The sequence below is a fragment of the Pimephales promelas genome, chromosome 1, assembly GCF_988280905.1.
Source record: "Pimephales promelas chromosome 1, fPimPro1.hap1.1, whole genome shotgun sequence".
NCBI lineage: Eukaryota > Metazoa > Chordata > Actinopteri > Cypriniformes > Leuciscidae > Pimephales > Pimephales promelas.
In genome coordinates this window covers 21,681,564-21,696,475 of record NC_142769.1, presented here as the reverse complement: position 1 = coordinate 21,696,475, position 14,912 = coordinate 21,681,564, and the positions used below count along the sequence as shown (strand labels likewise).

The following is a 14,912-nucleotide window of genomic DNA, read 5'->3' as shown; positions in this document are numbered from 1 at the left end:
GTGCGTATACTGTATGGGATGTCCCGTATAAGAACTGACCATTATTTTTTTCTACTTATTGAAAATGAGGTATTTATGGGCCTCTGAAGTAGAATAATGGGACATTTCTCCAAAATGCTACAGTAAAATGGTTTGATATGAGGTGTGTAAACTGTATGGGACGTCCCCTACAAGAACTGACAGTTATTTTTTACTACTTATTAAAAAAGAGGTATTTATGGGCCTCTAAAGTCGTATAATGTTACATTTCTCCAAAATGCTACAGTAAAATTATTTGATATGAGATGAGTATACTGTGTGGGACGTCCCGTATAAGAACTGACCGTTCGTTTTTTCTACTTATTAGAAATTAGGTATTTATGGCCCTCTGAAGTCGAATAATGGGACATTTCTCCAAAATGCTGCAGTAAAATGGTTTGATATGAGGTGTGTGTACTGTGTGGGACGTCCCGTATAAGAATTGGCCATTACTTTTTTCTACTTATTAGAAATGAGGTATTTATGGGCCTCTGAAGTCGAATAATGGGACATTTCTCCAAAATGCTACAGTAAAATGGTTTGATATGAGGTGAGTGTACTGTGTGGGACGTCCCGTATAAGAATTGGCCATTAGTTTTTTCTACTTATTAGAAATGAGGTATTTATGGCCCTCTGAAGTCGAATAATGGGACATTTCTCCAAAATGCTACAGTAAAATGGTTTGATATGAGGTGTGTGTACTGTGTGGGACGTCCCGTATAAGAATTGGCCATTAGTTTTTTCTACTTATTAGAAATGAGGTATTTATGGCCCTCTGAAGTCGAATAATAGGACATTTCTCCAAAATGCTACAGTAAAATGGTTTGATATGAGGTGTGTGTACTGTGTGGGACGTCCCGTATAAGAACTGACCATTATTTTTTTCTACTTATTAGAAATGAGGTATTTATGGCCCTCTGAAGTCGAATAATGTGACATTTCTCCAAAATGTTGCAGTCAAATGGTTTGATATGAGGTGCGTATACTGTATGGGATGTCCCGTATAAGAACTGACCGTTATTTTTTTCTACTTATTGAAAAAGAGGTATTTATGGGCCTCTGAAGTTGAATAATGGGACATTTCTCCAAAATGCTACAGTAAAATGGTTTGATATGAGGTGTGTAAACTGTATGGGACGTCCCCTACAATAACTAACCGTTATTTTTTACTACTTATTAGAAATGAGTTATTTGTGGGCCTCTGAAGTCAAATAATGCGACATTTCTCAAAAATGCTGCAGTAAAATAGTTTGATATGAGGTGTGTGTACTGTATGTGACGTCCCATATAAGAACTGACAGTTATTTTTTTCTACTTATTAGAAATGAGGTATTTATGGCCCTCTGAAGTCGAATAATGGTACATTTCTCCAAAATGCTACAGTAATATTGTTTGATATGAGGTGTGTGTACTGTATGGGACGTTGCCTACAAGAAGTGATTGTTGTTTTTTTCTACTAATTAGAAATGAGGAATATATCAGCCTCTGAAGTCAAATAATGTAACATTACTCCAAAATGCTACAGTAAATGGTTTGATACGAGGTGCGTATACTGTATGGGATGTCCCGTATAAGAACTGACCATTATTTTTTTCTACTTATTGAAAATTAGGTATTTATGGGCCTCTGAAGTTGAATAATGGGACATTTCTCCAAAATGCTACAGTAAAATGGCTTGATATGAGGTGTGTAAACTGTATGGGACGTCCCCTACAAGAACTGACAGTTATTTTTTACTACTTATTAAAAAAGAGGTATTTATGGGCCTCTAAAGTCGAATAATGTTACATTTCTCCAAAATGCTACAGTAAAATTATTTGATATGAGATGAGTATACTGTGTGGGACGTCCCGTATAAGAATTGGCCATTAGTTTTTTTCTACTTATTAGAAATGAGGTATTTATGGGCCTCTGAAGTCGAATAATGGGACATTTCTCCGAAATGCTACAGTAAAATTGTTTGATATGAGGTGTGTGTACTGTGTGGGAAGTCCCGTATAAGAACTGACCATTATTTTTTTCTATTTATTAGAAATGAGGTATTTATGGCCCTCTGAAGTCTAATAATGTGACATTTCTCCAAAATGCTGCAGTCAAATGGTTTGATATGAGGTGTGTGTACTGTGTGGGACGTCCCGTATAAGAATTGGCCATTCAATTTTTCTACTTATTAGAAATGATGTATTTATGGGCCTCTGAAGTCGAATAATGGGACATTTCTCCAAAATGCTACAGTAAAATGGTTTGATATGAGGTGTGTGTACTGTGTGGAACGTCCCGTATAAGAACTGACCATTATTATTTTCTACTTATTAGAAATTAGGTATTTATGGCCCTCTGAAGTCGAATAATGGGACATTTCTCCAAAATGCTGCAGTCAAATGGTTTGATATGAGGTGTGTGTACTCTGTGGGACATCCCGTATAAGAATTGGCCATTAGTTTTTTCTACTTATTAGAAATGAGGTATTTATGGCCCTCTGAAGTCGAATAATGGGACATTTCTCCAAAATACTACAGTAAAATGGTTTGATATGAGGTGTGTGTACTGTGTGGGACGTCCCGTATAAGAACTGACCATTATTTTTTTCTACTTATTAGAAATGAGGTATTTATGGCCCTCTGAAGTCGAATAATGGGACATTTCTCCAAAATGCTACATTAAAATGGTTTGATATGAGGTGTGTGTACTGTGTGGGACGTCCCGTATAAGAACTGACCATTATTTTTTTCTACTTATTAAAAATGAGGTATTTATGGCCCTCTGAAGTCGAATAAAGGGACATTTCTCAAAAATGCTACAGTAAAATTGCTTGATATGAGGTGCGTGTACTGTATGGGATGTCCCGTATAAGAACTGACCATTCGTTTTTTCTACTTATTAGAAATGAGGTATATATGGGCCTCTGAAGTCGAATAATGGGACATTTCTCCAAAATGCGACAGTAAAATGGTTTGATGTGAGGTGTGTGTACTCTATGGGACGTCCCGTATAAGAACTGACCATTATTTTTGTCTACTTATTAGAAATGAGGTATTTACGGCCCTCTGAAGTCGAATAATGGGACATTTCTCCAAAATGCTACAGTAAAATGGTTTTTATATGAGTTGTGTATACTGTATGGGACGTTCCGTACATGACCTGAACATTGTTTTTTTTCTACTTATTAGAAAAGAGGTATTTATGGGCCTCTGAAGTCAAATAATGTGTAATTTCTCCAAAATGCTACAGTAAAATGGTTTGACATGAGGTGTGTATACTGTATGGGACGTGCCCTATAATAATTGGCCATTATTTTTTTCTACTTATGAGAAATGAGATATTTATGGACCTCTGAAGTAGAATAATGCTACATTTCTCAAAAAATGCTACAGTAAAATGGTTTGATACGAGGTGCGTATACTGTATGGGACGTCCCATATAAGAACTGACCGTCATTTTTTTCTACTTATTAGAAAAGAGGTATAATGGCCCTCTGAAGTCAAATAATGTAACATTACTCCAAAATGCTGCAGTAAAATTGTTTGATATGAGGTGTGTGTACTCTATGGGATGTCCCCTACAAGAACTGACAGTTAATTTTTTCTACTTATTAGAAATAAGGTATTTATGGCCCTCTGAAGTTGAATAATGGGACATTTCTCCAAAATGCTATAAAATTGTTTGATATGAGGTGATATTGCATGGGACGTCACCTATAAGAATTGGCCATTAGTTTTTTTCTTATTACAATTTTTTTTTGTAACAGACAGACAGACAGACAAACAAACAGATAGATAGATAGAAAGAAAGAAAGAAAGAAAGAAAGAAAGAAAGAAAGAAAAAGAAAGGTTATGAATATATAGATAGAAATAAAGAAAAAGATAGATAGAGAGAGAGAGAGAGAGAGAGAGAGAGAGAGAGAGAGAGAGAGAGAGAGAGAGAGAGAGAGAGAGAGAGAGAGAGAGAGAGCTGGGCAACTGAAGCGCCATGAAAGCGCATTCTCTCTGCCGTTACTGAAATTACCGTATTCATAGTAATAGGCGCACACGCTTATTTTTTTAGCGGCTGGCTTGACCGTGTATTTTCAAACTGCGGCTGGCTTGACCGCAGTCCCACAGAGCAACCACAGGGTTGTCATGACAATTTACCAATCCGGAAGAACTCCACAAGCGCGTCAGCGGTAAGCGGTTGTTTTAATAATTATAACATTCATTCATATAATTGCTGTGTTACAGTGTGATTATACAATGAGTATTTACAAAAGCATCCACCCAAAAAGTTGACCACCCAAATCAAACTTTGTATTGCCTTTTTTACGGAGGTCTGATCAGTCCGACAAACACTAGGCTAGGCTGTGTGAAAATAGCAAACTAGCAAGCAACTGTTAATGTAAAATGTAACGTTAACGTTTCTTGCTGCTACTGCTAGAACGAATTATTGTCCTGGTAACTTAATTTTGCAGTAGTAATATACACTATTATGGAAGTGCCATGTATAACCTTAGGAAGTTACACCATGGTACTGTTTTATTATCGTATTTATAATGTAGTTTACTTGGTACTCCTGGTAATTATTATTATGTATTAATAAGTATTATTATGGTACGTTAACTTACTTGGCCAAAAAACATAATAAATACAGTATGTAATAAAAATCAGCATGGTGCTTTAAAAATGTGTTTTTCCCCAGTGAAGATATCTGTGACTGTTTGAATGTTTTTCTGTGTCCATTTTATATGACTGATACTTTTTTTTAGGTATATTTATGTGTAAATGTGATTCAACAATGTGCTTGTATAAATGTAATGACAAAGGGGGATTTCAGTTGAATTTTTTTTTTTTTTTTACTCCAGCACAACATGGCTGTGAATCTTACACCAGGTTTGGAGATACCAGAGCCATCAGATTACAGCAGTTGTGAAGATGATGATGATGCTGTGAATTATTTCACAGATCTGCATCAGCCTGATAAAAATCAGCCTAAGCCTGGGAGAGAGATCGATAAGCTGTTAAATAACCTTGTTGACAGTGCATGGGAAGTTATATCAGAGCAGGACAAGATCGACAAGAATGCACAAGCAGCGAGACAAATTCCTGTGTTGAATGCCACTAAAGAAATGAAGGTACTATTTTACATGAATACATTACAATTAGCCCCATCATATTCTTTTGCACATATGCTTTGGTGGATTTGTCCAAAATGCTTACCTTACACCCCCTTTTTTTTGGTTCTTAGCTTCCAGCCAGAACTAATTGTATTGTGTGCTCTGAGGATGGACTTTACCTGTTTCTGGGTCACGCTCATGGTCTGTCAGTCATCAGTTCATCCACTCTCACATGTGTCAGAACGTGGAAGAATGAAAGAGTGGAGCTTACCAGCATCTCTTGTGCCTCTCTGGGAAACCTCACACACCTCTTATGCACAGTGGATGACATGGGTAATCTCCTGAGAGTGGGAAATATTTACACAATTTCCATTTAAACCTCTTCACTTTATATTTTCCGTATTTATTTATACATAATTGTTCTCTGTCTCATAAGGTATTGCGCGGCTTTTTGTGCATCATACGGAGAATATTTTTTTAATAAAAATCATCAATGAAACTGTGAGTTCATGATATTTTTTTTTTACAAGCTTGTTTATATGTTTGCTGCTGGTTTTAAAATGCTTTAAAAGTACATTGTGTTATATTTCTCACAGGAAGACATAAACCAAAGAAACATCTGTGCAAAATTTGAAATGTCTATAAGAGGGGACTTTGGAGCTACAGTCATGATGTGTAAGTTTTGAATTGAAATATATGGGTGTATAAATATAAAACTGAAACCAGTGATTTATTAATGCCATTGTTATATTGTCAATGTCATTGAAGCCAGTGGTTCTGTTTGGTTGGATGTCTATCGCTTCCCACAGGATGTTTGGCTCAAAGAGCTGGAAGAAAAACAGGTACCATTGGAAAGTTAACTGGAAAGCCATCTATTCTTGTTTACTCTATTTACATTTTAAAAATGAAGTTAGTACTTGGTCATTTGTTGATGTCAATTCAAAATGCACAACAACATTTCCTTGTAGGAACATCTGTTGCATTTATATATCAGAATAAAATATATAGTTTTTTTGTCCTATGTATAAGTTTAGAGTTTATAAGTTCTTTTTTATAAGTATATAAGTTTCTGGCAGTTTTTAGAAAATTGCTCCATTGAGCTGATCATTTTCTGCCCTGTCTCTTCTGTAGGCTTCACAATCTTCTTTGACCACAGAAGCCAAGTGGTCTCCAATAGTCTTACTCATGAAAATCAAACCTCCAGAAATCCCTGCAGGTATCCAGTTTAAAGCATTCCTGCAAATATGTTTCTTTTCGAGGTTGTTGTGTATTTCTTTCACAAAAGTTCATGTCTTTAAGGAACCTCTCTAAAAAGTCCATCTGAGGTCCTGCAGAAGACAGAGGAAGGCACTATAATAGGCTCAGGCCAACATCACCTCATTAGTAGTCATCAGTGGGAAAACCAGGATGCGGCATTTAGGAAAATGTTCATGAAGTATCTCAGCTCCAGCTCTATGAGACCACCACAGCAGAAAGCAGAAGGTCCCAGGTAGGCTTGATTAAAGAGTTTTGGAAGCCACATTTTTACTTATATAATCACCCCAAAATGTATTGTATTTTGACACTTTAGCCACACTTATATGTATATAGCTTATATTTACTAATACATTATTGAAATCATATGTTGTATTTGTTATTGCACTTATACCAATTAATAAGGTTATGATAAAAAAATATTTTGTCCAGAATGTGAATTGAGCTCTTTTCCATACAGTGAGATTTATACTTACAACTTGTAAATCAACAAAATGTTTCTCAAAAAAACAGACAAAGCTGAAGATAAATTCCTTATTGCTGCTCATGTGTAAACAACAAATCAGTGCGGAGCCCCGCACATGAAAAATAAAATTGATATCACAGCTACATATTAAGAATTCGTTCCCACAACTTATTAATTTGTGGCCTCATTTTTATTAATTCATTCCCTTGTTTTAGTTAAATTGTGGAAATGTTTGATTAATTTATTCCCCTGTTTTAGTTAAATCGTGGACATGTTTAATGAATTTATTTAGTAACACTTTAGAATACTATTCTATCATTAAACAACATTGTAGTTACTACTATTAATGAACAAGAAACTCAGATTAACTAATTAGTAATAGTGTTCAGTTGAGTTGGTAGTTCACTAGATAATCAATAACTACTAAGATTACTAAGAACTACTATGGTTCATAATTAATGTGAATAATGCATAATGTATCATTAATTCTAAAGTGAAGATCATGGTAACCCACTGGTAATGACTCAAGTACTGAATTACCAAATCAAGGTAGGTATTGCTAATTATTTGGATCAGTATTCTAAAGCGAAAAGTATAACTCCCTAATATTACCTGAAGTCATTGTAAGCTGTTAATGTTTTGGATAGTAATGACTCAAGTACTTCATCCATCAGAAGCATCAGTATTCTACAGTATTATGGTAACCCTCTAGAAATAACTCACGTGTTATCAAATCCATCGGGAGGAATTACTATCTGAAACTTTTCAAAAACTTACAGAAACCTCAAAAGCTTACAATGTCTTCAGTCATTACTAGAGAGTTATCATACGCTTTAGACTACTGATCCAAATAATGATTAGTTCCTAGTTCTAAAGTGTTATCATTTATTCCCTTGTTTTAGGTCTATCATCATGGCCATGTTGTACTAATTCATTCACTCATTTAAGTTAGTTCATTTGAAGGAATAAGTTAAAAAGTCGCATATAGGAAAGGACAGTAGTGACCGCATGTGAAATGAGAAACATTTGGCAAACTGTGTGGTGAGTCACTTTAGAACCTCTAGAGATTATGAAAGTTATCAAGAAGGTGTTAAGGTTATTTTTCACATTACAAAATTTGTTACAGTTTGTCAGTCTTTTTTCATTAAAGCAACTGCACTTGTCACTTCTTGCTGCGTGAGGGGTTTTATTCCATGCCTGGGGAAACGAAGGCAGCCAGAGGTGAGTTATGGACTCAAGAGATACGTTTTTCATAAGCCTTCTCTCAGAATGTGCATTTATGATATTTCTTCGGATTATCTTTAAAGATATTCCCATTTCCATGTGCCTGTGGTGGAGTGGCAGTCATAATCTCTTACAGTATCATCTGTTGAAGAAAGAGAAAGGTACTCCAGCTTCTAACTCATACATTCATAATGCATGGGGATTAGAAAGAAAATATAGTATATTCATATTACATGGACACATTTGTTCATGTTTATAAATGATGTTTGAATCTGTTCCTGAATCAGACAGTGAACCCAGACCGGATGTTTTGTGGCCCAATTCTCAGGAAATCCTTTGCTCTGCTGTCAGTGCTTGCACACGGTTCATTGCTCTGGGGCTGGATGGTCAGCTGGTTACTATATGGGACAGACGATTTGGTAAGTTTCCTTCAGTGTCTATTCATTTTAGATGTTGTTTATGATAGCAACTATGTGGTCCTCAATGATAAAATGATATAATTGCACAATACTGATATCATACTGACATAAATAATCTTACCCCTTCTGGTGGTGCAGGGTGTCCATATGCCAATATTGTGATCCCAGGAGACAGCCCCATTTGCAGGATGAAGCTCCTTTTGCGGAGTCAAATACTGGGTCCCATCACTCTGGGTCCAGTTTTACCCACACTCCAGTCAGTGCTCACCTGCAGAAGTGGAGAGTGCTACAGTGTGACAGTGAGCAAAGGAGGAGACACGTGCACTGTTCCACTTATGGAGAGGTACTAAACACCCACAGTTATTATAAAGGGTTTAGAAATACTGAATGTGGTGTATAAATAAATACAATGACTATCTCCCATCAGACCCGCTGACCCAAGCAGTTCTGTCTCTGTTGCTGAACCTGTGCCCTTCCTGAAGTGTCTGGTAAAGTACAACTTAGCAGCAGCATAATTCTGTGTTTACATTTACATTTATTCATTTAGCTGACGCTTTTATCCAAAGCAACTTACAATTGTTATATATATGTCAGAGGTCGCACGCCTCTGGAGCAACTAGGGGTTAAAGGTTCTCAAAGCGATCCTGGGTGTTGACGTTCGGAATATTTTCAAACAAATCGTAGGCTAGCTAGACCCTCCCTCCTCCGCATCTCATCTCATCTCCTCCCTTCCGTGCTTCCTGAAATAATTGTGAACGTGCATAGTTCTAGCTAATTATATCCTTGTGTGGGTTTGGCGAACATAAAGCGTCAATTTAGAAGAAAAAAAACTATTTAACGTTACCCACCTGTCAAGCAAAAACAGAGCAACCTGAATGTCGGACTGGAAGCCCTTCTGCCGCCGGAGTTCTCGCCATCGTTCAAAAGCTTTGCTACCGATGTAAATTCGGAACTTCGCACGTTCTTTATCCGACTCCTTCTTCTTTTTAATTTGTTCTTCAGTACGACGTTTATTTGGTCGTGTGTCGGTCATTTTTCAAACTTCCCTCTGATGCTTCACTCTCCTTCACACACACACACACCCCCTTCATGTGCACGCACACTAACCCCCCAGACCCACCCTCAAATACTTCTTGCCAGTGATTGGCTGGAACACTGTTTGTTAGGTTTCATGGTCTGGGTGAGACATGATTGTTTTTGTTGCCGTTTGTGGAGCCTGTGGTGTCTACAGAGACCGCGTTTTTTTACAGTGTGTTTAGGGGACAGGCAGCTAGCCGATAGTGAGGAGACATTTGATGTATGTGACAAAAAATGTTTTGGCCCCACATCGCTCAGAGAACCTTTAAGTGTCTTGCTCAGGGACACATTGGTGTCTCACAATGGATTGAACCTGGGTGAGTCTCTCACACCAAAGGCATGTGTCTTATCCACTGCGCCACCACCACTCCTTAACACACCCCTGTGTTAAGGCTTGTTCACGCCAATGACGATAACGATAATGACAACTATAAAGTTATCTAAAGTTATCACTCTAATATTATGAGAATAGGGAAGTCCACACCATAATGCCATCTACACATGTTAGATTCTGGATTAAATGATTTCAGATCGCTTGTTTAAAAAATAAAATTAAAAAAATTGCTCTGTAAAGTGACTATGTTGTAATTCCTGAAGTTGTTTACAGGTGTTGTTAATGCAGAGAAATGGGCAAATATCTATAAGGGAAATGGAGGATGGCACAACAATGTTCGTCTTAAACCTGCCTAACACTTATGTGCTCGGCTCACTCAGAGAACCTGTGTATGTGCTCGAACCAGTCCAACAAAATCTGTATATTACAGGTAAACTGAAAATTATTTGATTGACACTTGCATTCCACTGCACTGCTTTTCCATTGTTTTTCTATGTAAATTGACGAACGAGTTTGACTGTGTTACTTGTGTCTTGGGTCTTTTGCAGTGTCTCACGTATGACACAGCATTCTAAAAATGCAAGGGTCATGTTTAAAAAAAGAATTTTAAAGGGATAGTTCACTATCCCTTAGCATCCAAGATGCAGGTGTGTTTGTTTCAGCAGTATTTTCAATTTTTATATTTTTAGGTCAAACCGTTCGTGTCTATCAGTCATATAATGGAGGTCTATGGGGTCCACGTCAAAGAGCATGCACAGAGAAGTCCAAATTAAACATGATTCAATGACTCGTAAATATAGGTACACATTGATAGCCTAAGACATGAAACGAGCGGTTTGTGTGAGAAAACGAACAATATTTATATTGTTTTAACCTCTTGTAACCACAGCCACAAAGTGCACACGCCCTCAGATCACTTGAACATGCCTGTGGTTACACAAGAGGTAAAATCTATATAAAAACTGTTCATTTTCTCACACAAACCGCTCGTTTCGTGTCTTGGGCTATCAATGTGTATTTACATTATTGAGTCATTAAATCATGTTTAATTTGGACTTCTCTGTATATATTATATGCACACAATAGCATTTTAAGAACAAAAACCTGAAAAATGTTTTGAAGTACTTCATCTGAACAATGTTTTGTGGAATAAATTATGTTTTATTTACAAAGCTCGGGAGTATGTTCAGTCAATTAACCAGGGATGTGATTTTTCCGGATTAATCCGGAATTCCGGATTTTCCGACCTGAAAATGTGACCTACGTGAATCATGCAGATCTGTTAAAAAAAAAAAAAAAAAGAAGAAGAAGAAGAGGGGGACTGGTGTCGGCAGCCGGACTGAAAAGGAGAGAATAAGAGCACATAACCCATAACTGGCTGACGTACAGAAAGTTCCTTTCAAAGTATCAACAAGGACGTATATAGACCATTTCACAAGATGTAAACAACACTGGTCCAGAAGCACTCCTGTTTCAGTTTTTTAACACTACATAAAAGCTGGGATAAAATAAAAACAGCAGAACATGTAAAACTGAATCAAAAAGTTAAACAAACATTTTTAAGATGTTTTCTTTACATGTGAAATAAAGAAAGCAGTTACAAACTGAAACAGGAAGTGCTTCTGGACCAGTGTTGTTTACATCTTGTGAAATGTCTATAGAGAGAATGTCTAATTGGTTCAGCTTGTTCACCTGCTCAATTTCGTATCAGTCGCTCTCGCGCTGAGTATCGTCGTCAGTTGACAAGAACATCACAGGTCACCAGGGCTGGGCGATATATCGATATAGTTCAAATTTGCGCTATGATTCTTGCTCCAATCAAGCTGCTGACTGCTTTTGTAGAAATATCGTGCATTCTGTCAGTTGCAGTTCTGACACCTCCGTCTCAACAGCATTAGTGTAACTTACAACGCGACAAATACTCGCAATATTAACGCAGAGGAACGGCTAACGTTACATCAGTTCAGCGAGTTCACAAAAGTTAATTTGCATGTGCTTAAAGCCTTGCCGGTTAAACATGTTTGCGTTCACTGCTGATGCGCTGTTCTGAGACTGCGGTCAAGTGGGCCGCCGCACGTGGAAAATACACGGTCAAGCCAGCCGCACCCCGGTATCACGACAAGACGTGAAATAATCACGTTGGTCCACTTTGGAAAACGTGTAGATGTCACGGTTTAACAAAACCATAAATATGGCTATACTGCCCTCTTGTGTCAAATTATATTTTTTATATTTATTTTTCCAACAAATAAAACCAAACCTATAATAAAAACCCATCCAATAAACCCTTGAACTTTATGGAAGCTTATGTGTAGCATTATTCAATTTGAAATGTAATATGCAAAATGACAATGCAATATGTAAAATGGCATTGCATTTTGTATTTAAATTTACATTTTGGCAAATGTAAATTGTCATTTCATTTTCATTTTCATTTTGCACCAAACGTTGCTAGAATGGTAATGTAAAATGTAAATTTAAATACAAAATGCTATGCCATTTTACATATTGCATTGTCATTTTGCATATTACATTTCAAATTGAATAATGCTACACGCTTCCATAGTAACATAACAGACTCAGTGGTTCAGTTGATAAAGCATTGGGCTTCAATCAAAAAAAACCTGAGTTCAAATCCCATTCTTGCTTACATTAAATTGTTGTGATTTTATCAAACAAAGTGGCCAAAACAACATTTCTCCAGCCGACAAGACGTGAAATAATCAATTGGTTCACTTTGGAAAATGTGTAGATGTCACGGTTTCACTCCCTCAAACGTGAAATTTGCACTTAAACTGAAACTTAAACTTATACCATATTGGTTTTCATCAAACCGAGAAAAATGGGATTTTGTTTTATTGACGATCACTGAAAAATGGTCTATTGTTAAAAATGTAAAAAACATTTATTATTTTCAAGGTGAAAAGGATTCATTTGCCTCGATCCACGCCGAAACAAAACGTCTAAATGTCACGTTTTTAATGAAGCAGCCTAAATGGTCCACTTTGGAAAACGTGTAGATGTCACGGTTTAACCCCCTCAAACGTGAATCTTACACGTTTGCGTTAACAGGCTCCGATACTCGTGTTGACCTATTCTAATGGCCTCTGCCATAACGACCAATTGGTTTTCATTAAACCAAGAAAAATGTAATTTGTTCTATTGACGATCACTGAGAAATGGTCTATTGTTTAAAATGCAAAAAACATATTATTTTCAAGGTGAAAAGGATTTATTTGCCTTGATCCACGCCGAAGAAAACGAAATATCACGTTTTTAATGAAGCAGCTTAATGAGTAAAATGTCTATTTTTCCAGGGTCCCCCAGCTCCTCGTTTGAGCAGTACCCTAAAACAACGTATTACATTGACGTTAAGCCGCGTTAACCTTGTTAACCATAACCTTTTAAATACTCGACCTAGTTCCGTTGTTTAGCAACGGGACTCCTGTAACTTCAAGTGTCCAACCCGGTATCACGACAAGACGTGAAATAATCACGTTGGTCCACTTTGGAAAGCGTGTAGATGTCACGGTTTAACAAAACCATAAATATGCCTATACTGCCCTCTTGTGTCAAATTATATTTTTATATTTATTTTTCCAACAAATAAAACCAAACCCAAACCTTTAATAAAAACCCATCCAATAAACCCGACAAGACGTGAAATAATCACTTGGTTCACTTTGGAAAATGTGTAGATGTCATATGGTTTCACTCCCTCAAACGTGAAACTTGCACTTAAACTGAAACTTACCATATTGGTTTTCATTAAACCGAGAAAAATGGGATTTTGTTTTATTGACGAGAAATGGTCTATTATTTAAAATGCAAAAAACATTTATTATTTTCAAGGTGAAAAGGATTCATTTGCCTCGATCCACGGCGAAAAAAACGTCTAAATGTCACATTTTTAATGAAGCAGCCTAAATAGTCCACTTTGGAAAATGTGTGGTGGATGTCACGGTTTAACCCCCTCAAACGTGAAACTTACACGTTTGCGTTAACACGCTTCAGTGGAGAGCAGTGGCGTATCCAGGACATTTTTTGGGGGGGTGGCCAAGATGGGACACAAAGCTAGAGTGGGGTGGCCATGCCATAGCGAAGTTAAATGCGATACGCAGCCGACCATGGATCAAATCCCGGTCCTTTGCTGCATGTCACATTCTCTCTCTCTCCCATGATTTCCTTTCTCATAACTGTCAAATAAAAGTGTCTGTCCTGTTAAAAACAGTCCTAACCACCAATCACAGACAGTTCTCAAGTATCTCTGGTTATTTTAACATGTCTATTTTTAATCAGTAATTATGGTCAGGATAGGGTAAATATTTTCTAAGAGCTATTTTCTTGTAGTGGATTTAAGTCCTTGTCACTTCACAAGTTAGATTAGATTAGCAAAATTAAACTGCTCTTAACTCATCCTATACAATAACATGTATCAGTCGTCAGCTCATCATCTGTGTCACCTGTATTGTTACCTGAGTTTGCTTTACTAATTGAGGCACCATCTTGTGGTTACATGAAAACACAGAAATCCAACAGGACAAACCAACATGCTTAAAGATAGGACCTTATTCAAAAGTGTATCTGTAAAAGCAAAAGAAAAAACTAAGTTTGTGAGTAAAAAAAAACAAAATATTTGTTGTTCTTTACATGTTTAGTTTATGTTATTATTTAGCTTAGATATAATTTGTTAGAGATACTGGAATTTGAATTTCTTAGTTTGTTCTTTGCCAGGAGTGTTTTTATTAACCACAAGAGGGGACTTAAATAAGTAAAGCAAACACAGGTAACACAGAGAGTGGCCTGATGACTGAATAATTTCATTATGAAAATGTGCAAAAAGTGTTTTTCAACCCAGACAGTATTCATGTCCAAGGCCTTGATGAAAGTATAAATTGAAACGTTGGCTTTGATTCAGCAAATCAAAAAGTTAAGACTCAAAATTATAAATAGTTAAGATGCTTCTTCATAATTTAACTTATGACATTTGTGCCATTTTAATGCAATTTACTCTGCCTATTTAAACTTCTAAAA

At 36.6% G+C, this 14,912-nt stretch overlaps 1 protein-coding gene across 1 annotated transcript in view; it reads left to right on the top strand.

The window, feature by feature from the left end:
* The first annotated feature begins 4,130 nt into the window (after nucleotides 1-4,130).
* The window catches only part of wdr93 (WD repeat domain 93), a 25,937-nt gene continuing 15,155 nt past the window's right edge, over nucleotides 4,131-14,912 (top strand). Inside the window, exons 1-14 of the mRNA XM_089128903.1 lie at nucleotides 4,131-4,180; nucleotides 4,853-5,122; nucleotides 5,236-5,437; nucleotides 5,541-5,605; nucleotides 5,701-5,779; nucleotides 5,873-5,946; nucleotides 6,236-6,320; nucleotides 6,404-6,593; nucleotides 7,975-8,045; nucleotides 8,132-8,209; nucleotides 8,336-8,467; nucleotides 8,606-8,810; nucleotides 8,895-8,955; nucleotides 10,152-10,308. Of these exons, the coding sequence (XP_088985029.1) occupies nucleotides 4,859-5,122; nucleotides 5,236-5,437; nucleotides 5,541-5,605; nucleotides 5,701-5,779; nucleotides 5,873-5,946; nucleotides 6,236-6,320; nucleotides 6,404-6,593; nucleotides 7,975-8,045; nucleotides 8,132-8,209; nucleotides 8,336-8,467; nucleotides 8,606-8,810; nucleotides 8,895-8,955; nucleotides 10,152-10,308 (1,663 nt within the window). The 5' untranslated portion in view covers nucleotides 4,131-4,180; nucleotides 4,853-4,858. The remainder of the gene's footprint in view (nucleotides 4,181-4,852; nucleotides 5,123-5,235; nucleotides 5,438-5,540; nucleotides 5,606-5,700; nucleotides 5,780-5,872; nucleotides 5,947-6,235; nucleotides 6,321-6,403; nucleotides 6,594-7,974; nucleotides 8,046-8,131; nucleotides 8,210-8,335; nucleotides 8,468-8,605; nucleotides 8,811-8,894; nucleotides 8,956-10,151; nucleotides 10,309-14,912) is intronic.